At 37.7% G+C, this 24,293-nt stretch overlaps 2 protein-coding genes across 7 annotated transcripts in view; one reads left to right on the forward strand and one right to left on the reverse strand.

Annotated features, from left to right (window-relative positions):
* Nucleotides 1-2,754, forward strand: part of megf6a (multiple EGF-like-domains 6a) — a 92,326-nt gene extending 89,572 nt beyond the window's left edge. For 2 of the 3 annotated variants that reach the window (XM_060938217.1, XM_060938218.1), the window contains 5 exons: nt 296-424; nt 522-650; nt 726-854; nt 1,728-1,856; nt 1,984-2,754. In XM_060938217.1, coding sequence (XP_060794200.1) covers nt 296-424; nt 522-650; nt 726-854; nt 1,728-1,856; nt 1,984-2,048 — 581 coding nt within the window. In that variant the 3' untranslated portion in view covers nt 2,049-2,754. Of the gene's footprint in view, nt 1-295; nt 425-502; nt 651-725; nt 855-1,727; nt 1,857-1,983 lie in introns of those variants that run through there. The other variant, XM_060938219.1, reaches the window with a different exon arrangement.
* Nucleotides 2,755-6,975: 4,221 nt separating this feature from the next.
* Nucleotides 6,976-24,293, reverse strand: part of kcnab2b (potassium voltage-gated channel subfamily A regulatory beta subunit 2b) — a 102,832-nt gene continuing 85,514 nt past the window's right edge. For 2 of the 4 annotated variants that reach the window (XM_060938221.1, XM_060938223.1), the window contains exons 9-15: nt 23,329-23,373; nt 19,333-19,418; nt 17,640-17,760; nt 17,395-17,489; nt 16,525-16,645; nt 10,870-10,958; nt 6,976-8,104 (exon numbers count right to left, since the gene is read on the reverse strand). In XM_060938221.1, coding sequence (XP_060794204.1) covers nt 8,015-8,104; nt 10,870-10,958; nt 16,525-16,645; nt 17,395-17,489; nt 17,640-17,760; nt 19,333-19,418; nt 23,329-23,373 — 647 coding nt within the window. In that variant the 3' untranslated portion in view covers nt 6,976-8,014. The remainder of the gene's footprint in view (nt 8,105-10,869; nt 10,959-16,524; nt 16,646-17,394; nt 17,490-17,639; nt 17,761-19,332; nt 19,419-23,328; nt 23,374-24,293) is intronic. The other 2 variants (XM_060938224.1, XM_060938222.1) reach the window with 1 other exon arrangement.

Raw genomic sequence — 24,293 nt, forward strand, 5'->3', positions numbered from 1 at the left:
TGTAGCTACTGCCCCCCAAACCAAAATTATATCAGAATAAATGAACTGTCATTCAGGTGAATCCCTGTTTAATTACACACTCTCATGATCAAATAACTCATTAAATTCTCTCTACAGCTCTACCAACCAGAGTAATGATTTACTGAGATCTGACAGAAATGTCATCTTCTGTAAACTTGGAGTATAATAGGAAGGACTGCTCATATGATGTTTTTTGAGCAAGATATTACTTAAAAATGTCTGCAGTTCAGATTAATGTCTCCCTCATGTATGCTGCTATGTATGTGTTTCTCAGAGTGTCCAAGAGGCAGGTATGGCGCTAACTGCCACCAGCTGTGTGATTGCAGGAACAGTGCCACCTGTGACCGAGTGACCGGAGAGTGCCAGTGTGATCCAGGATTCTATGGCCATCTCTGTCAACATGGTGAGAGCTAAAAAGTACAGAATGGATATGTATATCCACATCCACATAACTGTATCTCTGTATCCTGTATGACTCTAGGTTTTTTTTTTATCTAAAGCTTGCCCTTCTGGATTCCATGGCCACCGCTGCCAATTTGCATGCAAATGCCATGGCAAGGCCCAGTGTGATGCCAGGACGGGTCGGTGTTTCTGTCCTCCAGGTTATCAAGGGGAGCACTGTGAGAAAGGTGAGGAACAGTTTTTACAGTTTGAATCTCTATAGACATTGCGATCCCTCATTATTCCTCCTGTTCTTCTTTCAGAGTGTGAACAAGGCAGTTTTGGGCCAGACTGTGCCCATGTATGTGACTGTGATGGAGACACATCATGCGACCCTGTGATGGGCAAGTGCCTGTGTGGACCAGGAACAATGGGGCACCGCTGTGATACAAGTAGGCCAAAGATGTTTTCATTCAATGACTCAATACCAAATTAGTAATACCAAAATACTCAAGGGCGGCATGGTGGTGTAGTGGTTAGCACTGTCGCCTCACAGCAAGAAGGTTCTGGGTTCGAGCCCAGTGGTTGACAGGGGCCTTTCTGTGTAGAGTTTGCATGTTCTCCCCACATCTGTGTGAATTTCCTCCGGGTGCTCTGGTTTCCCCCAAAGACATGCAGGTTAAGCTAAGTTGTCAAAGTCCTTCCTGCACCATTCATTTGGTGGCACCAATCTCAGTTTCATAGCCCTCAGCCTCTCGCCTATATTACATAGCTAGGGTTACAGTGTGGGGGGGGTAACCACGAGAGTTTGGCTCCCCACTCGCATCTGTATGGCAGTAGGCACCATTTTTATAATGGTCTTTGGTATGACCCGACTGTGAGTAGAACTCATGATCTCCCAATCTAGAAATGGACATGCTAACCACTAGGCCACTCGCAGGTATCTTAAGCTAATTGGAGGCTCTAAATTGACTGTGAGTGTGAATGGTTGTTTGTCTCTATGTGTCAGCCCTTCGATGACTTGGCAACTTGTCCAGGGTCTACCCCACCTCTCACCCATAGTCAGCTGGGATAGGCTCCAGCTTGCCCGCGACCCTGCACAGGATAAGCAGTTATGGATAATGGATGGATGGAAAATACTCCAGAATCAAAATGAAAACCTTTTTTTTGTGATCTGAAACTACATACTACCTTTCTGGTAGATGTGCATCTGAAAAATTGTGTCTATTAGGAAAGATTTTGGTGTATTTTATTTCATTTTTCTGTTACAAACCACATGTAACACATCGTTGTGGTATTAAAAGTGTTTTCTTTTTTACGCTAAGCCTGTACACTGAATCACTATGGACCTGAATGTTCAGAAAGCTGCAAATGTGGAAATGGAGCTCAGTGCAATCCAAGGAATGGACAATGCACTTGTCTGGATGGCTGGATGGGGCCGAACTGCCTAGAAGGTACATTTATCATCATTGCTTCATTTGCTATCATTCATCAGTTTTCTATTACATGCTGTCAGTCATCATTTTGCTAACATTCCTAAAATTCACCACAGGTAATGTACTGTTTGTCCCTTCTCCTCAGGCAGCATCCTTACCTCCAGTCAACAGCACTCCAGAGGGAAGCCACAACACAGTGCTTCAGTATGACAACCGCAAAACATGTCCTGTAATGTTGATTTAGGCTTTTAACAAGCCTAACTAAACAAGTGCACTAGGAATCTGTCTCCAGAACAGAAATTGGAATGTTTTTTTTTTTGCATACCTGAGCAAACTTGATATTAATAATGGAAATTGGCTCATTAACCCTCACTATCTAAACCAGAAAAAAAGGCTAATAGCCCACCACTATCTGAAACTTCATTTTAAAGTTGTATAAAATATGTATAAAGGTGTTTATACTGTATGCAGTATTTGTATAATTATGCATATGTTTTGTAATATCATTTGTATTTACATTGATATTGTCACCAGAACGTTTCTGGAGATTTGAGAGGGTCCCCCCCCCAATTATTTTTTCCTCCTTTACACAGTACTGTACAATGTAAATAGATATAGGATAGTGAAATGCGATTAGACTTTGCAGTTATGTAATTTTCATATCAAGGAAAGAGTAAACAGTTCTTTTTTATATATAATATGTACATAAACATTCAAAAAATAATATTGCATAATAGTGGTATATATTTTTCTGTATGTGTAAAAGTGCATATATTAACTGTAAACAACACTACAATTGAATTTATTCTTTTGATTACACTTAAAAATAATATTTTGTCAAAGAATGTATTTCCCCCCATCTGTTCAATACAATCATTATTTTGTAAATTGTGCTCTGGATCTATAACCTAAAATGCCTTACATGAAAAGTAAACCAAACAACTTTTGTCTACTCAGTAAAATGCTTCCATTTCTAATGAAATTCTTGTAAACCTTGACTGGTTTTAACTAATCATCAAAGTGTGCATCTTCCCAAATGAAAGAAGAGAATCTACTCTTACCACTTTTAAAATTATATCACTACTGAAATCACAACAGTTTGATCAGTATACAAAAATGCACAAATTTCAAGAGACACAAAGTACATGAAAAAAGGTAAATATCTGTTCATCTTAACACATTAAATACTGGCAAAAATGTGTGTCAAGAGTTCCTGAAAAATAAATACAGGGTGTTTCAAAAAATGTGATATTATTTGAGATGTAAGTATCCCAGAAACTACATAGTCTAAGCAAATTAAACTGAACAGGCTTAATGTTGAGCAATATAAGATTTATTCCTCAAAATTTGAATGAGAAATTCAAAAGGTATGTCGATTCCATGAACAATTTCACAAATTTTCAATATTCGCACCTAACCCTAACCCCGCCTTCCTCTTTGAACTTTTGTTCCATGTTCAAATCTGCATTGCAGTTGGTGCATTTTTGGAGACTTCTCTCATAAATGCACGCTGCAGTCTTGTTCGACTATGTTCGAGTGTATTCTAACACACAAAACGCCTTTTCTTTTCCACTTGAATGGCATTTCTATATCTAAAAAGATAAAAACAAAAAACATTAAACATAAAATTGTGACCTGCTTCCACGCATGCTGTTAAAGTTTGAGATCAATTAAACGAGAATTGGCAAAGGTTATTAGATTGTGAAATTATATCAAATTTTTTGAAAACACCCTGCAGGGCTCGAAATTCGCGGTGGTCCGGTCGCCTGAGGTGACTTAATTTTTCATTTGGCGGGTAATTCCTGTCATTAGCCAGCCCAGCTGGCTAGTTGAAAATAAAAAATATATATGAAGCGAAGATTCAGACACACCGTCAACTAAAGCCGCCACATATTAAGCGCGTGCCGTGCCTGTGTTAATCGGCAAGACGGAAAATACAGAAGAATTCCGAATCATATCGTGTACGAGTCAGGCTGCCGGTTTTTTCACTACTGTGCATGCATATAACACATCTCGTTGAATATCGCGGTAATCACGTGTAGTATTGGACCAGGTGTGTGGAGCACAGAAGCATGGCAGGCCAGAACTGAGTTCTCAATGAACTATTTATTGCTAGCTTTTCAGCCTTTTATCACTTCCCAGCCACACGCGCGCGCACACACGTGTTCTGGTTGGGGAGAGAGAGCTCCCTTTCTCTGCTCTCCTCTCCTTTTAAAGGGCGCGGTCACTGGGGAAGACACACAAACACAGGTTAATCCCCATCAGGTGCAATGATTCCACCACTTACCTTCCCTGACTCCGCCCTCCATTCACAGACCGACGCTTGGCCACGCCCCCGCTGCCACATCACGTTATCAAATTCAATAGATGTGGCCACATTATCGCCCATTTAAACACATGTTTTTGTTGTCATTTACATTTACATCTGCCAAAGCTACGTTGCGATGTGGAATTTTCTGAAAGGTGTACAGAAACCGCCAGAGACGGGGACAAAGTGACCTTGGTCTGAAGAGGAGAAAAAGGCCGCCGATAAAGCGTACGAGAAGGAGAAATGACAAAGGACTTATAAGCAAACGTGGGAGCAGGGTAGGCCTTGGCTGCGATACGATTTTTATGGAATAATTAAATTTTTTCAAGTTGATTCCTAGTTAATATGAAGCTACTAATGCTTTCTCTCTTATAAATGGTTAAATACAGAAAGCATGTTGGACATATTTTGGGTGCTATAGTCATGATAGTAAAAGCCTGTCCACACGGCAACGGATTCAGGTGAATCAGATAAAATTTTTTATCGTTTCGGCCTGGCGTCCACACGGCACCGGAGTTTTGGGTGCCCCAAAACGATATTTTTTGAGAACGGTTTCCCGAGTGGAAAAATCTGGCAACGGCGCCATTGCGACGTCGTCTGGATGAGTAGAACGGATTTGTTTATGATGACGTCACAACCACATGACTAGAACAAGCAGCACTCACTCATTCACGCCGGGTAGAAGAAGGGGTTTATGCACATGCGTCCTACTTCTTCTATTGTTCTGGTGTCTCCGATGGGACCGTCTTACAGCGCACGTAGAGGTGTGGCATGTGTATTGCATCGTTTTCAGCAAGCGTTGCGTTGCCATATGTACCTGATATTTTACTGATCCGTTGCCCATGTGGATGCGATATTTTTTTTTTACCCGCTAAAAAAAAAATCTCGTTGCCGTTGTCGTGTGGATGTAGCCTAAGTATATTTGCTTTCAATACTCATACACCAAGTTGCCAAGTTTTCCAATATATTATTTGTTGATATTATATTATGGTGCTCTGTGTTGTTCTCATTTATGTATTTAACAACAGTATCAAAATACTCGGGTCTTGAAATAAATGCACATTAGTCATGAACAATGGTAACTACTCCCTTTGTGTTATTTTTGACAGAAGTAAAATTCATACATGAACAAATTTTGGCTAGCTGATTTTCTGTTTGGCTAGTTACTTTGGAAGGTAACTAGTCCGGCTGGCTGGTGAAAAAAAAAATGAATTTCGAGCCCTGCCCTATATATGTAATGTTTGAAAAACTGATTGTAATGTTGGAATCCTAGCAATAAAGGAAGTGAAAAATGCTCAAAATAGTTTAGTGTTCTAAGGATAAATTAGAATCATTGAGTCATCCATCCGTCCATCCGTCTGTCCATCCATCCCTCTGTGCCTTTAACTTACATCATTACAAAAGGAGATTAAGAAAAGTACAACATTGCATTTTGAATGTGGTTTATTTTCATTAGTTCTAAGCTGTACATATTTTCTATCAAGCACAATGTAAGAAATGGTACCCAAGGCAAAATAAACCAGTACAGTACATAGAGGTCAAACTCACATAATCCTATCATTTAATTTAAATGAAACAAAAAAGAAGTGACAACTTTGTGCATGTAATGTCAATGGCACTTAAGTTGAGCTAAAAAATCATCCTTGAAGCAAAACTTTGATTAAATAATAAGCTGTTTTAGATTTTAATATTTTCATGACATGCACTCAGAACTTAAATAATCATCAGCATTTTGCAGCACACACACGGCTCCGACCCTCAGTAATCAGACATCAATGGCCCACTGTGAAATTGCAAATACACAGTAAATTCTTTTTCACAGACCATTATGGTGTTGCCATGAGCTTTAATGCCAATTCCAGTAATACTGAAGACCAGATTGGGCGAATATCAGTGTGGTGCAAATTACACTAAGGAGTTTAGCACATATAATTGATTGCCTTTGACATTAACATTTTACAGTAACCGTTACCAGGATATGTAGTAGACAGAGGCAACTGTGAAATCAATGATGTTCAGCTATTTGCCTAAAAAGCTTAAAAATACACACTCAGTAAAACTTTGGGATATTAAAATGGATTAAGGTTTTATTAACGTATTTAGGAAGGAGAGAGTTTTATAGCCTTTAGCCAGTTAATTTGGGCTTCACTGTAATTTCTTAGCAGTCAAATATAAAATAGAAACCGATCCTTCACTGTGAGGCCCGAAGGAGCTCTAATTCACTATTCGGTTTTATACAAGATGCTCATAATGGCCTATGATGAAAAGAGTATCATATTTAAGTGTTAATAAATCAGTAAATGTTATTGTTCAGGACTTAATTTAGACTGTACACATACAGATACATGGACTTGTTTATATGCATGTCTGGTGAGTGGTTCTGGTGATGCTATAGATTTATGGCTTTGCTAAAGAGCATCACCGCGCAGCAGAGGGAGCCACTGGCCATACAACTAACAAGAAATATATTGCTTCCTGCTCACCCAGAAAGAAAGAAACAAAAGGCAACTCCAATATGTAAACGCTGGCGGTTGGAGTGAAAATCAACTAGAACCTCTTTGAAACATTTAAAAAAAAAAATGCTTCAAACTTAACCTTTCAACATAGCTGAAAAAAAAAACAAGCATAAACAATACCAGTCCCAAAAAGTCCATTCCATAAACACAGTAGAAAGGTTTCTTATAAATGTATGCCATATATATATATATATATATATGGCATGTAACAAGATATGTTTGAAACATTAAAACCAGAAAATGACTTTTGAGCATTAAGGCAAATCAAACAATGAATGGATATAAGATCAATTATACTTAATATTACCCTGTATATTACAACTAATATTCATAGAAGAGTATTTTTACATTATATGCCCCTACTAAATAAGCATCCATATTTGGGTGTATTGTGTTTCCAATATGCAAGAATAAGAGTAAAATAGAGGAGGATGCATACATAATAAGAATTCTTTGGTGTTCGCTCAGTGAACTCTGAGAAATGTGCATGTAGTAGCGAATATTTTAGATGTTCACTTGCTTCCTAACTACAGAGAATGCCGTTACTGTCCAAGCTTTGTGTTTATACATATAGAGAAGCTAGTTGTCAAGCTAGTTAATAAATAAATTGTGGTAGTTATATTTTAACCTTAAATCTTAATTTCAAATCGACAAATTCAAAAACGTTCTACTCCCATCATCAGATGTTCAGGAATCTCTAAGAGATGTAAAAACGATGTGGCATCGTTACAGATGTTAGGGTTAAACTGCAGTATTTCCAAAGTACCCAACCTCCATCTCCTTTGAAGAATAAATGGTGAAAAGCATGAAATTTCTATTTAACTGACCGTCACAATTGCACTGTTTAATTCCCTGACAACTTTGTCAGTGGCTGAACTACATAACCAATGCTCTTAGAAATTATACGCTAACTATCTTCCAAAAGCACTTTTAAAATGGTTATATTTCCAAGGGAAAGGACAAAAAAGCATGTGTCTAGGCCTGGGAATCACATGCAGTTATTGAATGTGTACAGACTTTCTCTGGAATCCTATGTGTTTACTAGAAGATGCCTCAAAGGGGGGAAAAGCAAGTGAGTCAAGGAGCGTGCATGTTTCAGAGGTGCCTCTGTGGATTAAAGGAGCATTCTGTTGAGCTGGTCCAGCTGATTTTGTCTAACTAACAAGACATTGCCATTCTGAAGACAGTTAATTCTTCCTAGCTGAATCAGAAGACTCTATTGAGTGTGAGTTGGTATCTCCAGCACAAACTGCAACTGTGCCAGGTCCGGTCCCATGAGCCTCAAAGTCTCATTCAGTTAAAGCTCAAGCAGATGTAGGAGCAAAAGGACAGTGAGCAGAGAAAGCCTCCCTTTAGGACCTGTAGTCCTTTTTACTGTATGGCTTGTTTCCTAGAATACTGTCCACCTCATGAATGATTGAGGATGACAACTTTGATAGAACCTGTGTGACAAATTATAAATAATAATTACTCTGGATTTATATAACCACCACGTTGTAACTGCTGTGACTATACCAGGAAATAATAATTAGGGAAAAAAAGTGGGAACACTTAAACTCTGTCCCTAGAGCTCAGTACTACATGAAAAGCAGAAGGTTTAGGATTATTAAACCATAAACTATTACTGAATAATTTACAGTACATACACTTAGGACATTATCTCATCTCATCTCATTATCTCTAGCTGCTTTATCCTGTTCTACAGGGTCGCAGGCAAGCTGGAGCCTATCCCAGCTGACTATGGGCGAAAGGCAGGGTACACCCTGGACAAGTCGCCAGGTCATCACAGGGCTAGGACATTATATAAAATACAATATTTAAATTTACATCAACATAAGTATGTGCTACATTGTCATATACAGTATATTGTCAAAAATATATACTGTTCTAATAGTATACAGTACCAGTCAAAAGTTTGGGCACATCTACTCATTCATAGCTTTTTCTCTATTCTGACTATTTTCTAGATTGTAGAACAATACTGAAGACATCAAAACTATGAAATAACATATGGAACATATATGGAATTATATGCTATACAAAAAAGTGTTAAAAAAAACCCAAAATGCATTTGATATTTTAGATCCTTCAAAGTAGCCGCTGTTTACCTTGATGACGCTTTGTACAGACAAGACGGAGGTCTTAATTATTCCTCCAGACAATATTATACATACAACCAAACAATACACTGGGCCTCTCTCACCTGCTGTTCGCGCGAGCCTGAGGAGCTTAGGGGTGACATTTAATAAGTCTCTGTCGTTTGACTCTCATGTCAAACAGCTGGCTAAATCCTGTTGTTTTCATCTGCGTAATATTAGTAAACTTAGATCTATGGTATCATATTCAGATGCTGGTACATGCTTTTATCTCTTAACACACTGATTATTGTAATGCACTTTTTTCCTCACTTAATAAACCTGTCCTATCAGGCTTACAGTCAGTTCAGAATGCTGCTGCTAGGTTACTTACAAGATCTAGCAGACACTGTCACATCACCCCTCTGCTCAGCTCCCTTCACTGGCTCCCCGTTTACTACAGGATAGAGTTTACTATTACATATAGGGCACTTCATGGCGAAGCCCCTGCTTATTTGGCAGACTTAATTCATTTCCATACACCTGCACGTTCCCTTAGATCTAACAACCCAAACCTTTTGTCAGTTCCACATGCTCTTTTAAAGACCTGTGGTGACCGAGCATTTGAGGTCGTCGCCCCTAAGTTGTGGAATGTCCTGCCCACCCATCTCAGTTTCGCTGACTCTGTGGACTGTTTTAAAAGGCAGCTGAAGACTCACTTGTTTAAACAAGCATTTGGGTAAACTCCTGCCTGATTTCTTATTATTCCTTATGCACTTGTTGTGTGTTATTTATTTTACTGTGACTGTATTTGTGTTATCCATCCATTATCTGTAGCTGCTTATCCTGTTCTACAGGGTCACGGGTAAGCTGGAGCCTATCCCAGCTGACTATGGGCAAGAGGCAGGGTACACCCTGGACAAGTTGCCAGGTTATTGCAGGGTTGACACATAGACACAAACAACCATTCACACTCACGGTCAATTTAGAGCCACCAAGTAGCTTAACCTGCATGCCTTTGGGGGAAACTGGAGCACCCGGAGGAAACCCACACGGACAGAACATGCAAACTCCACACAGAAAGGTCCTCGTCAGCCACTGGGCTCGAACGCAGGACCTTCTTGCTGTGAGGCAACAGCGCTAACTACTACACCACTGTGCCACCTGTATTTGTGTTATTTCTATTTTATTTGCTTTTGTAAAGCACTTGTCTGTGAAAAGTGCTATATAAATACATTTTATTTACTTATACCATTGCCATTATCTTAACCAGCTTCATGAGGTAGTCACTTGGAATGCTTTTCAATTAACAGGTGTGCCTCATCAAACGTTAATTAATGGAATTTCTTGCCTTCTTAATACATTTGAGATTAAACAGTAAATAATAAAAATACAGTAAATAGCCCTATTCCACAACTGTAGTAATCCATAGTATGTCAAGAACCGCTCAACTAAGTAAAGAGAAATGACATCCATCATTACTTTAAGACATGAAGTGTCTTTTAATTCATAAAAATAAAGAAAAAAAAACTCATGAATGGGGGGTGTAGTGGTTAGCACTGTCGCCTCACAGCAAGAAGGTCCTGGATTTGAGCCCAGCGGTGGGCGAGGGCTTTTCTGTGTGGAGTTTGCATGTTCTCCCCATGTCTGGGTGGGTTTCCTCCGGGTGCTCCGGTTTCCCCCAAAGACATGCAGGTTAGACTAATTGGTGACTCTAAATTGACCGTGAGTGTGAATGGTTGTTTGTCTCTGTGTCAGCCAAGTCTTTTGACTGGCACTGTAAGTGTCTAGTACTCTCTAGTGTCAAAGAATAAAGCCATTTAACCTGCTACATAATGGACTTTGATTAAACATCTAGTTTCAAAGATTTCCACTGATTATTTCTGTTCACTTCAGTTGCATCACATTGTTGTGCATGGCAGTCTCTGAGAACTCAACATGAAAATCCCAAAATAAATTGAACATACTCATTTGCAATCACTTCATTTGCATTAATCAGACATGCTTCTAATGTGATTTGTGGCTCATCAACAGCTTGGCAAAAGGTAATTAGAACACCAGCTAATTACAAACAACAGCATTTAAAAGAGAGAGAGAGAGAGAGAGAGAGAGAGAGATGATTGAATATTCACCTGGATGGCTCCTATGTTCTCCGCAAGTTGGTCAGTGCTGGATGCGCCTAACAGCACAGAGCTCACTCCCTCGTTCCTTAGACACCACGCTGTGGAGACACACACTGCTAATCCAAAAGTTTCTAATTTATTTCCTGGGATCCCCAGTCAGTCTTCAGTTTTACTCTCTTTCAGCTCAAAACACACTAGAGTGAGGCTACAAAGGCTGTGGAATACTGATTACATGCCTCAGGAGTGCCATGAACTAGAACTTAAGAAAATACTGAACTACCTGAATCATTGTGTCATCTAGTCCCCCTTTTAAGCATGAAAACATTTTCTTCCTATATGTACACAATAGGCATAAAATAACAAATGCACAACCCCAATTCCAAAAAAGTTGGGACGCTGCGTAAAACATAAATAAAAACAGAATGCGATGATCTCTTGCAAATCATGGAAACCCTATATATCATTGAAAATATTACAAAGACAACATATCAAATATTCAAGATCACTGTATGGAACACTTCAGAAAACCATCCTCTGTGAAAACAGTTCATTACTGCATCCAGAAATGCAAGTTAAAACCATATATAAATAATACCCAGAAACACTGCCATTTTCTCTGGGTCCGAACTCTTTTATGATGGACTGAGGCGAAGTGGAAAACTGTCCTGTAGTCTGATGAATCGAAATTTGAAATTCTTTTTGGAAATCATGGACACCACATCCTCTGGGCTAAAGAGGAGAGGGACCATCCGGCTTGTTATCAGTGCACAGTTCAAAAGCCAGTATCTGTGATGGTATGAGGGTTCATTAGTGCACATGACATGGGTAGCTTGTACATCTGGAAAGGCATCACTAATGCTGAATGACACATTTCAGAGCAATATGCTGCCATCCAGACAAAATCTTTTTCAGGGAAGGCCTTACTTCTTTCAGAAACACAATGCCAAACCGCTTTCTGCACATATTAAAATTGCATGGCTCTGCAGTAAAAGAGTCCGGGTGCTCAACTGGCCTGCTTGCAGTCCAGACCTGTCTCCCATTGAAAACATTTGGCATAGTATGAAGCACAAAATATGACAAAGGAGACCCCAAACTGTTGAACAACTGAAATTGTATATCAGGCAAGAATGGGACAACATTTCTCTTTCAAAAGTACAACAATTGGTCTCCTCAGTTAGAAAAAGACAACTTTTTCAGTCTTTTATTGCCCCTGTCCCAACTTTTTTGAAACGTGTTGCTGACATCAATTTCAAAATGAGCATATATTAAAAAAACAACAATACATTTCTCAGTTTCAACATTTGATATGTTGTCTTTGTACTATTTTCAATGAAATACAGGGTTTTCATGATTTGCAAATTATCACATTCTGTTTTTATTTACAGTTTACACAGCATCCCAACTTTTTTGGAATTGGGGTTGTATGCTTTGGGTATTAATCAGGTAAATATGTGGTATACACAGTACTAGACATAACTCTTATGAGTGAAAGATGGTAACTACCAAGACAGTTTAAGTAAATGACACTGAAATGCACAATACATTCTAGCAATAGCAAGCTAAATTTCACTGAATTGTTTGACAGGTATGAAGAAGAAAAAGAGGGGAAAAATCTTAATCTGAAAAATATTTATGCATCAAAGTAGTAATTGTAAAATGTAGCACACATTTTCACAGAAAGGAATATTTTTCCTCAGCTTTACCAAACTTATTAAATTTTGAAGTTTTCATTCCAAAGTTGTCACTCATTACAATGTACTGACAACACTAAATCAACTTATAAAAAAAACTAATTCATGCAAATTTCTTGCTTGCTGAAGGACATGTTAAAGACAATAAAAGCATAGAAAAAAATTGCTGATAGTCCAGGTTCAGCAATGTGGTAATAGATAGCTACTTATTATATAAGCTTCTGCAGCTCTCTCTCTCTCTGTCTCTCATATATATATATATATATATATATATATATATATATATATATATATATATATATATATATATATATATATATATGCATTTGCCAACTAATACCAAAATTTAGTAATAATAAAATAAAAACTCTGTATTTCCAATTTATTTTAGACTAGATAACTTGCTTGCTTCCAATTTACAGTACAACTTTACTTTGCCAATTTACTTCCCTGCTTAAACATGTTGTAATAGTAAATTATAGTGTGAGTATAATGCTACTTACCACATCATTAATTAACATCTTTTTAAGCCAGAGCAATTTCAGAGTAATAAAATTAATCTAAATGGCATGTAGGTCTCATAAAAAGCTATGCACATCTCAGCTATGCATTTGTGCTTTTTATAGACTTGCAGAAGGAATGATCAGTGGTGTTCTGCTAAGTGATAACAGACAAGATGCTACATCCAAAAACACCTACTACCATATTACAAATGTTAAAATGGTATGGTTTCCAAAGTTACCATGGTGACATCATTCATATAATGTCAGAGACAACAGTAAGCTTTATTTATGTGTGTGTAAGCATTAAAAAAGGTCTCCTACTTGTCTCCTTCTGTGGAGGAGACAGCTGATATTACAGAAAAAGATAGAAGTGTGTGGGTTTAGTCAACATGAGCTAAGTGCTAGAGTGCACACGTCATCTCTGACTGAGCAGATACATTAAAACCTTGCAAATAAACAGATTTTAACCATTTTTGGAAGTGCACTTAAAAGCTCAGGGTTTTTTGTTTTGGTTTTTTTGCAAAACCTTTAGCAAACTTGCAAAAGTGAGAAAGCAGTATTATAAATAGCATTTTCTGAGGCCACATGGTGCACAGCATGTAGACAGACATGATTCATTTAACATAGCCACAGGAACTGATATGATAAATAGATTTATACCACAGCCTTGTTCAATTCTCAAATATTCTGGTCAGTTGTTGATAAATATTCTATTGATTTTCAGTTGAAGGCTGTAGGAGCTGATAAAGATCCACATCTGTACATTCTTATTCATTTTTACAAATGGTATGTTGAAACCAAAACCCATTACTTATATTTTAGAATAAAATTTCCTTGTGGACAATTATGATTATGATCATTATTTGCTATTTTCATTGTTATTACTTATGCTACTTGCTACACTTATTGCTACTGACATAGATCTCGATTATTTAAATGAAAATCAGCCCTTTCTTGAGGTTGTTGAAATATTAGGATCAATTTTACATGCACTGCAACCAGATGTGAGTTTAATCATACAGATATACTATGATGAAATTGATGAATAAGGAAAGTGTTCATAGAATTGGCATATGCTTGTTTTATCATAACTGACTGTATGCCACTTTGATGAATAAGAGCCATTTTCTCATTACATTCAATGATCAATTTATGATGTACAGTATTGTGCAAAAGTCTTAGGCACCCTACATTTTTTGGACAAACTTTGTGATAGATTTTTATTTAATGGCTTCTAAACAGTTTTTTGTACAGACTTGAAAATGTAGATTTCCAAAAATAAGTTTTATCGCACAAAATTAAATGTTACAGAAAAATGTTTGTATGTCAGTAAAGAAAGTAGCATATTACTGTCGATAAGAGACCACTTTTCAAAAAAAAAAAAAAGACAGTCATCTATATCCCCCGCCCTATACACCAACTGTATACCAAGTTTCAAGATATTATTTGTCACATTTTTCAAGTTCTGCTGCAGGAAACCAACCCTACCTCTTTACACTGACCTCAGCAGCCCATGGTATAAGCCCACCGGACCTTTGGTCCAGGTGAGCTGAAAATTAAAATTTCTCACATTTCTTAGTATGAAAAGACACATATACTGTACATTACTTAATCAACACATATACCAACTTTCAAGATCATACCAGTCATAGTTTTCAAGTTCTGCTCTGGAAACAAAACCTACCCTTAAGACTAACCTGAGACACTAGGTCTGAAATTGTTTCCATGGAAACATGAAAAATTAAAATTTCTTAGTATGAAAAGGCACATCTACATCATCTTGTTGACATGTATACCAAGGTTCAAATCCGTGTCATGAATAGTTTTGGATATATGCTCCGGAAACAAACATTGCTCTTAGAAACTAAGTCAAAATCTATTTTTTAATGTAAAAATTTGAAAAATACTTTTTTTTTCTAAAATCCAAAATAGCAAAAGGCACCAGTTCACATGTTGCTTGATATGTATACAAAGTTTCATGAAGATATCTTCAGTAGTTTTAAAGATATGGCCCAGAAACGAAAATGTGACTGGACGGACAGCCGGATGGATGGAACCCATTTCTAAAAGGCACATCACCATGTTAACATGCATACCAAATTTCAAATCCGTATCATGAATAGTTTTGGATATATGCTCTGGAAACGAACGTTGCTCTTAGAAACTAAGTCAAAATCTATTTTCTGTGCAGAAAGTTGAAAAAAAAATTTTTTTTTCAAAAATCCAAAATCACAAAAGACACCAGTTCACACATTGCTTGATATGTATACAAAGTTTCATGAAGATATCTTCAGTAGTTTTAAAGATATGGCCCAGAAACGAAAATGTGACCGGACGGACAGCCAGATGGATGGAACCCATTTCTAAAAGGCACATCACCATGTTAACATGCATACCAAATTTCAAATCCGTATCATGAATAGTTTTGGATATATGCTCTGGAAACGAACGTTGCTCTTAGAAACTAAGTCAAAATCTATTTTCTGTGCAGAAAGTTGAAAAAAAATTTTTTTTTTCAAAAATCCAAAATCACAAAAGACACCAGTTCACACATTGCTTGATATGTATACAAAGTTTCATGAAGATATCTTCAGTAGTTTTAAAGATATGGCCCGGAAACGAAAATGTGACCAGACGGACAGCTGGACGGACGGACGGAACCTGTTTCTATATTCCCCACCAAACTTAATTTGGGCGGGGGATAAAAACATAAAACATAATGAAGGTTGTTGGGTTTTGCTGCACAAATAAGAAGCAAATGTGGCAGTCAAAGTGTCCAGAAGAACTGTGGCTGGTTCTACAAGATGCTCAATAAAACCTACAGCTCATTTCCTTATAAAACTGCACTAATTGTACCCAAGACTACCATTTTTTTAAGCAAAAGGTCATCACATCAACATCGACTTTGTTTCATGTATTACAGTACTCCTCTTTATAGTATTTTTTTAAAATGTAGAAACATATTATTTCATTATTTTTAGCATCTTTGCTCTACAGCATTTCTTTGCATGTGCTTAAAACTTTTGCACAGTACTGTATGTAACATGATGATAAATGGTAATACTATATAGAGGCCCATTTATGGAAGAAATGCTAAGTCTGTTTTATTTAGTATTGAAGACTGTCCCATCCTTAATATAAAAATAATCTATTCATAACAGAAAACGTGATATCAAAATACTGTAAGTACTGTCATTAAAACCACACCATCTAGTACCACAGACTCTAAAATACTGCATATAGTGCCACCTGTATTATACCCTGAACAACAAAAGCTTTACCACATGCCAACAGTTCCCTGAAAACCAGGTAAGACCAAATCCAACACTAACATAAGTCCAGTATGCACAGAACAAGAACCACTATAAGACACAGGGAAGTGACATGAAGACAGTGTGCCCTGAGCTCCAGGCAGGCAGACAGACAGACAGACAGACAGAGAGAGAGCAGCAGAACCCAGGCTGCATTACCGATGGCCAGCTGGGGCAGCGTGCAGCCAAGCCGCTCTGCGATGGCCTGCAGCTCTTTCAGCTTCGCCTGCTGACGCCGGCCTTCCTCACTCAGGATCTTGTCCTTCATCCACTGGTAGCCCTGTTCCAAACACACAGCACACCTGCTCAGAGAGGCTGCGTCTGACCAGAAACTTAATGGGACTGCCCCAGGAAGGCTGAGTCAAGATCTGGAAGCCGGAAGTAATCATGATAATCTTTTACCAAAATTAGTTTCGTGATGATATCAAATAATACCTAGAATTTCATTAAAATTGGTGCTTGAATATGAGTCTGTGTTAATTTTAAAACTAAATGGAACTTGTAAGGTATAGTCAATCAATCAGAAACATTCTCTTGAAGATATACTGAGGATATTTTCTGGTTTTACCAATGCCACACAAGATATTACGTGTTGCATTTCTGCTGCAGATATAAATAACTTGTGTGTTACCCACATCACAGTTACATTAGATCAAATTATTTCTACTAATTAGATGACCGTGGAGTCACTATAATGCAGTAACACCATTAAATTATGGACAAATAATTGCAAGATATAGCACAAAGCCACATGCCTGCCATCATTTATAAAGGCAAAATGGAAGGATTAACGCTAATATGGTAAAGTATCATCAATAAATGTATTAAGAATGTCAGTAGAAATAAAACAAAAAAAAACAAGCATAAATCAATTACTGATGTCTTCAACTGATAAACACACCCAAGTTCTGGAAGACAACAGGAAAAACAGGCATTAGTAAGAGATACTGGAATAGCCATAGAGTGAAACACAATCAGAGAACATGGGACTAGGACAGTTGGTAATTTCCCACAAGGCTGAGAGAGTACCTTCAGAGAAGCACGTGAGGAAGGGGGCACACCACTATCATACTTCCCTGAGATTATCCCGCAAGCCAGAGGGGACCATGTCATGGCACCCACACCTGTGGAGAAACATATGGATATCATTGTTCAACTGATCTGACCTTGCCATGTGTGTGCATGCATGCACGCACGCACGGGCACGCACGGGCGCACACACACACACACACACACACACACACACACACACACACACACACACACACACACACCTATCTTGTGGAAGAGCTCAGGCAGCTGAACCTCTACTTTCTCCCTCTGGAACATGTGGTACTCTGCCTGCTCACAGATCGGGGCTATCAAGTTAAACTGCCGTGCCACTGAGTATGCTTCCTGAGAAGCACACACACACACACACACACACACACACACACACACACATTTACATTCCTTGTGAGGACCTTCTGTTGACATAACACTTAATTCAGCTAATTAATAAGACTAATTTAACCAAAAGTTACTTAAATATATGATATAATGCAGACGCGGGTTAAACAAGAAGACCAAGTCATCTCTATCCCCCACCCTATACACCAACTGTATACCAAGTTTCAAGACATTATTTGTCACATTTTTCAAGTTCTGCTGCAGGAAACCAACCCTATCTCTTTACACTGACCGCAGCAGCCCATGGCATAAGCCCACCGGACCTTTGGTCCAGATGAGCTAAAAATAAAAATTTCTCACATTTCTTAGTATCAAAAGGCACATCTACATTACTTAATCAACACATATACCAACTTTCAAGACCATACCATTCATAGTTTTCAGGTTCTGCTCCAGAAACAAAACCTACTACTAAGACTAACCTGAGAGGCTAAGTCTGAAGTTGTTTCCATGGAAATATGAAAAATTTAAGTTTCTCAAAGTTCTTAGTATGAAAAGGCACATCTACATCACCTTGTTAACATGTATACCAAGTTTCAAATTCATATCATGAATAGTTTTGGATATATGCTCCGGAAACGAACATTGCTCTTCGAAACTACACTGTAAAATATAATAAGTTGACTTTACTTAAAAAAAATATGCAAAGTCGTTGCCTCAAAAAAAGTCATTTATGTTGATTTAGATAAATTAGATTGGGTTAACTTATTTTTTGTGAGTTTGCAGTACTCAAATTAACTTAGATTAGTTTGATTACATTAACTTATTTATTTTGAGTTTGCAGTACTCACATAAACTTATATTAATTTGATTACATTAACTTATTTATTGTGAGTTTGCAGTACTCATCTTATATAATTTTGATTACATTAACTTGTACTGTAAACTTAAAATAAATAAGTTAATGTAATCAAAATTATATAAGATGAGTACTGCAAACTCACAATAAATAAGTTAATGTAATCAAATTAATATAAGTTTATGTGAGTACTGCAAACTCAAAATAAATAAGTTAATGTAATCAAACTAATCTAAGTTAATTTGAGTACTGCAAACTCACAAAAAATAAGTTAACCCAATCTAATTTATCTAAATCAACATAAATGACTTTTTTTGAGGCAACGACTTTGCATATTTTTTTAAGTAAAGTCAACTTATTATATTTTACAGTGTAAGTCAAAATCTATTTTTATGTAAAAATTTGAAAAACACTTCTTTTTTTTTTTTTTTTCCAAAAATCCAAAATAGCAAAAGGCACCAATTCACATGTTGCTTGATATGCATACAAAGTTTACTCATGGTGATCAGCCAAATGATCCTACAAGGTCAAAACAGTCAGATATTCCTATAATTTGATAGAAAGCTGCTTATATGTTTGTACTGCATCTTCTATCCTGCATGGCTACTAATATGAAAGGACTTTTTAAATACATTCAGAAAACTAGTAAATAATATTACTTGCAATATTTAATTAATATTGATATAGTAATTAATTAATTTGCTTAACTACACACTCACCATGATCTCCATTGCACTCCAGCGAGATGTGCCCCAGTACATGGCCATTCCTTGGTTAATCACATGGGTCATGGCTCGCACTGTCTCTGCCAATCACAATATTACCAATGACAACTGGTCTACACACAAACAGTGGAGAGATCAGTGAACTAAAGCCAATACTGCTGGAAAGGAGAGAGGCAAAGCATGAGCAAACAAAGGTTGAGGAGGAAAAAGAAATGTTTATCAAACTAACAAAAATATAAAGTTTGTATTTTGATCACTTTTTATTCTGAAAAAAGAATTATGTTACATTGGTTACAAATACATAATGCCATTATGAAATGGTGTAATTTGCACATCACAAGAGATGTGATTTTAATTATAGCCTATAAAATTAATAAATAATATGTAAACCAGAGGGAAAATTTAACCCAATAACAATACCAAGATGAACTGCCTAACATATGTTTAATAGGAAAAAACACCACATGTGCAGTGCATGTAAAATATATTATCAAACCATTAAGTAATGTCTGCTAAATGCAATTATGAATCATGAATTCTGATGGATTTCTGGCTCTGTTTAAATCTGCCTCAAGGTCTGACTGACTGTCAGTACTGTCAACTCTGCCACTTGATGCAACCCCAATTCCAAAAAAGTTGGGACTGTGTGAAACACCAATAAAAACAGAATGTGCTGATCTCTTGCAAATCCATCCATCCATCCATCCATCCATCCATCATCTGTAGCCATTTATCCTGTACAGGGTCGCAGGCAAGCTGGAGCCTATCCCAGCTGACTATGAGCGAGAGGTGGGGTACACCCTGGACAAGTCGCCCATAGTCATAGTGTAATCACAGGGCTGACACTCAAACCCAGGACCTTCTTGCTGTGAGGCAACAGTGCTAATCACTATACCACCATGCTTCCCTTTTGCAAATCATGGAACCTATATTTCATTGAAAATAGTGTAAAGACAACATATAAAATGTTAAAACTAAGAAATTTCTTTGTTTCTTGAGCAATATTTGCTCATTTTGAATTTGATCCCAGCAACACATTTAAAAAAAAATTGGGACAGGGTCAACAAAAGACTTGTAAATCTGTATAATATTAAAAGCCTAATTAGGCTAATTGTCAACAGGTCAGTAACATGATTGGGTATAAAAAGAGCATCCCAGAGAGGCTGAGTCTCTCAGAAGTAAAGATGGAGATTTGGAAGTCATCGCATACTGTTTTTATTTACATTCTATAATGTCCCAACTTTTTTGGAATTGGGGTTGTATAATGCAGTACCTGGTCATCTATTTAAGTAACTTATAGTAATTTAATTGCTACTGTGCCTTCCTGAACCAATTTGGCTTTTTTTTTAATGGAGCCATTCCACTGGTTTATGTTGCATGTGTTAGAATTTTCAATCCTGCTGAGGAACTGTTTCTGCTTTGCCCAGCCATTCATAAGTATGATGGAGATCCTGAGAAGCTAAAGGAATATATTAATGCATTTTTCACACATAGTAAATGACCCATTTCAGAGAAGGCCAAGGTCTCAGAGTTCACTCAGAGAGCTTGTGAATGGATTGAGACTCTTCAAAAATACTGAGTCTGACTACTGTTGTCATCACTGCTGAACCCAATCTAGGTTTGAGGCAAACCATGTTTGGTTGGCTTGGTCAGAATTGCAGCAGTAGGGTGGCCAGTTCCTTTCTGCACACTCACACATTCACATCTATGGACAATTTAGAGGAGCCGGTTAATACTGTTTGGACAGGACCTGATCTTGACAGTAACCCAACTGCATGTCTTTGGACTGTGGGGGAAACCAGAGCACCTGGATAAAAACCCACACAGACACAGGGAGAACATGAAAACTCCACACAGAAAGGCCCCCGTCAGCCACTGAGCTCAAACCCAGAACCTTCTTGCTGTGAGGTGACAGTGCTAACCACTGCACCACCATGCCACCCCAAGTCTGACTATAGACGAACTGAATACTGAAGCAACAGCGAAAACAGTAGTCACAAGGAGCCTTCAGTCCATGGATCACTGGGATTGAACTCTTGCTGATCTGCTACATTGGATTCAGGTATTGACTGCTTACAGAAGGACCAGGTTTGTAAGTTGCTCAAGGGTTTTAGTTTATGGCCTTGGCTGTTTCTCCATCATGGGTCACTTATGGTAAAAGCCTGCTTCTCCAAGGCCTGGATGAATTCTGATCTGCCAAGGGACTCAAAGAACCCTGCTCCACAAATTGTGGCCCCTAAGCAACACAATAAAGATCCAAGACCCCATTTCTGAGCTGAGTAAGATTTGTAAGTGGTGTGAATGCACATGGTGTAGTCATACATCACTTTCCCCAGTGTTTCTCCTATGAACTGCTCCTTTTCCTGTATTTCTCCCATGACTTCTTCCTTTCACCATGCTCTCTGATTCTGCAACAGTGTTCCCAGTTTCCATATCAGATCCTGTCCAAGCTTCTGTATCAAGCCCAATTGTGTCTATCTTTAGTCTTGTTCCACTCTAGACTCATGACCAGGCCTTGCTTTTAGTTGCAAGCTTGTGCTTTCCTTTAGTAATCCATTAAGTTTTCCAGTAATCCAGGGTCACCATCTGTTTATCTTCTGGTTGTGTGCCTAAAGAGTCCAGCATTTGGATGGCTGTTTGGGGGATTCTGTATTGTCCATCTAAGCTGTCCATAACAGCTTCCAACAATCTGCACAAACATTTTGACCTTTCCAGCTCCCTTACCCACTCATTAGTCCTCATCTTTAATTCCAGCTGTCTTTAATTAGTTTCCAGCTGTTTCTTGCTTTCCTGTTTCTTTCTTATTCCTATTCTGCTCATTTCTGAAGTTCTCAGTAATCAAAAGCCGCACTGTGCTGCAGGCAAGTTCCTTGTTTTTCACCATACTTTTAATACTTCCTGGTTTAAAATATGGAGTGTTCTGGATTTCAATGTAACCTGACTTGTTGATTTGTGAGTTATCTGCATGTGCCTGTATTTTGACCAGTGCGAACACTGATTCTAGTTAAACAAATAAATAAATAAATAAATCCAGTCAGTCTTCCAATTTACAGTTCAGGGAGATGCTTTCAGTATAAATGAGCATCTTTTATGAAAATTACATTTTTAGTGGAAAATGTGTTGTTAGATTTCATATTTGCAGTTATATGCCTAAGTGTTCAATTATGAATAAGAAAAAGACAAAGGCAAAATTCACAAACCTTAAACACTGAAATATTCATCAGTATTCATATAGTTAATGTCATTATAGCCTATTTGTATTTTTTTATTATTATTTGTAAGATTTGTGAACAAGTGCAAAAAAAAACCCCTCAGACATGCAAAGGGTAAAACGTGTATAGTTTCTAACATAGTGGAAATAGGGAATATACTGTAACTAAATGAGCATGCACGAAAATCACCCTCAGCATCACACTATAAGCAATCATCTTGCAAAAATACTGTGGCATGTTAACCAAAGCTGACCTAAGAAATAAAAGGAGATGCACCAGGTAATAGGGCATATAAAGATTTTGGGATGGGTAGCATCTAACATATTTTAACATGCAGGCAGACAGAAAGCTTTCTATTATCCTTGTTAAATATTATCAATTTAGCATCTGTGTCAAAAGATGCTAATTAAGTATATTTTACACTGTAAAACAATGTACATGTTAAACTGAACTTTAAGAACATCATTCGTATAAATGGTTGCTGGTTAAACTGTTTCAACTAAAATCAAATTAAAATGCATGGGTGGGGGAAAAATGAACCAAGGCTCAGATGCAATGACTTTTTCCAAATCCACTTTGCAAGATGTTTAGAATAATCAAACAAATCAATCATTCTAAAGCATATTGGTTTCTAGAGGTAATTCTTAAAAAAACAGCATTTTATGGACATGGTCAGATTCCCACACCAGGAAAAAAACAGGGTGAAAAGTCACAATTCATTACCATAAAATGCTTTTGGATACAAGAGATCAGGACTCTGACTGAGGCTACAGTGTACCTTCTATGATGAATGTTCTTGTTTTTGAGGTGTTAAATGGATTTCCTGGTGACAAAAAACAAGCAAAATATTGTGAAATAAATTGATAAACTGATGAATGTAATGAACCTCAGAGGATTCCTGGAAAGGACCGGCTCCTGTTCACTCACCATGATCGTGCAGTCAACCTACCTCAGCAGCACCAGCTTCACCTATAAACCATTCTATGTTTCTTATAGAGCCATACACCAAGCCGGGCATCATCAGAGATTTAAAGTAAAAGTGCAGCTCCCATAATATACTAATCAGCTCAGATTGAAAATGAAGTAGTCAGCTATTAATATGGATCTACATTAGAAACTAAATTAATATATTCTGAAGTTTGCTATGGGAGACAATCAAAAACACACTGAACATGCCATAGTTTATCAGGAGCAAAATAAATAAATAAATAAAACCTGACATGCCAAAAGCACATCATTATGAAGTTCTAAGATTATAAACACTATTATGAGCTGTATTCAGAGTTGGTGACTTCAGTCGGCAACTTATGTTGAAAAGTCGTGTCAAATATTTATACTGGAAAGTTCTGCATATTCAAAGTTGATTTAAGCAGGTCTCATCTCATCTCATTATCTCTAGCCGCTTTATCCTTCTACAGGGTGGCAGGCAAGCTGGAGCCTATCCCAGCTGACTACGGGCGAAAGGCGGGGTACACCCTGGACAAGTCGCCAGGTCATCACAGGGCTGACACATAGACACAGACAACCATTCACACTCACATTCACACCTACGGTCAATTTAGAGTCACCAGTTAACCTAACCTGCATGTCTTTGGACTGTGGGGGAAACCGGAGTACCCGGAGGAAACCCACGCGGACACGGGGAGAACATGCAAACTCCACACAGAAAGGCCCTCGCCAGCCCCGGGGCTCAAACCCAGAACCTTCTTGCTGTGAGGCGACAGCGCTAACCACTACACCACT

Source organism: Neoarius graeffei, chromosome 13 (assembly GCF_027579695.1).
Source record: "Neoarius graeffei isolate fNeoGra1 chromosome 13, fNeoGra1.pri, whole genome shotgun sequence".
NCBI classification, from domain to species: Eukaryota; Metazoa; Chordata; class Actinopteri; order Siluriformes; family Ariidae; genus Neoarius; species Neoarius graeffei.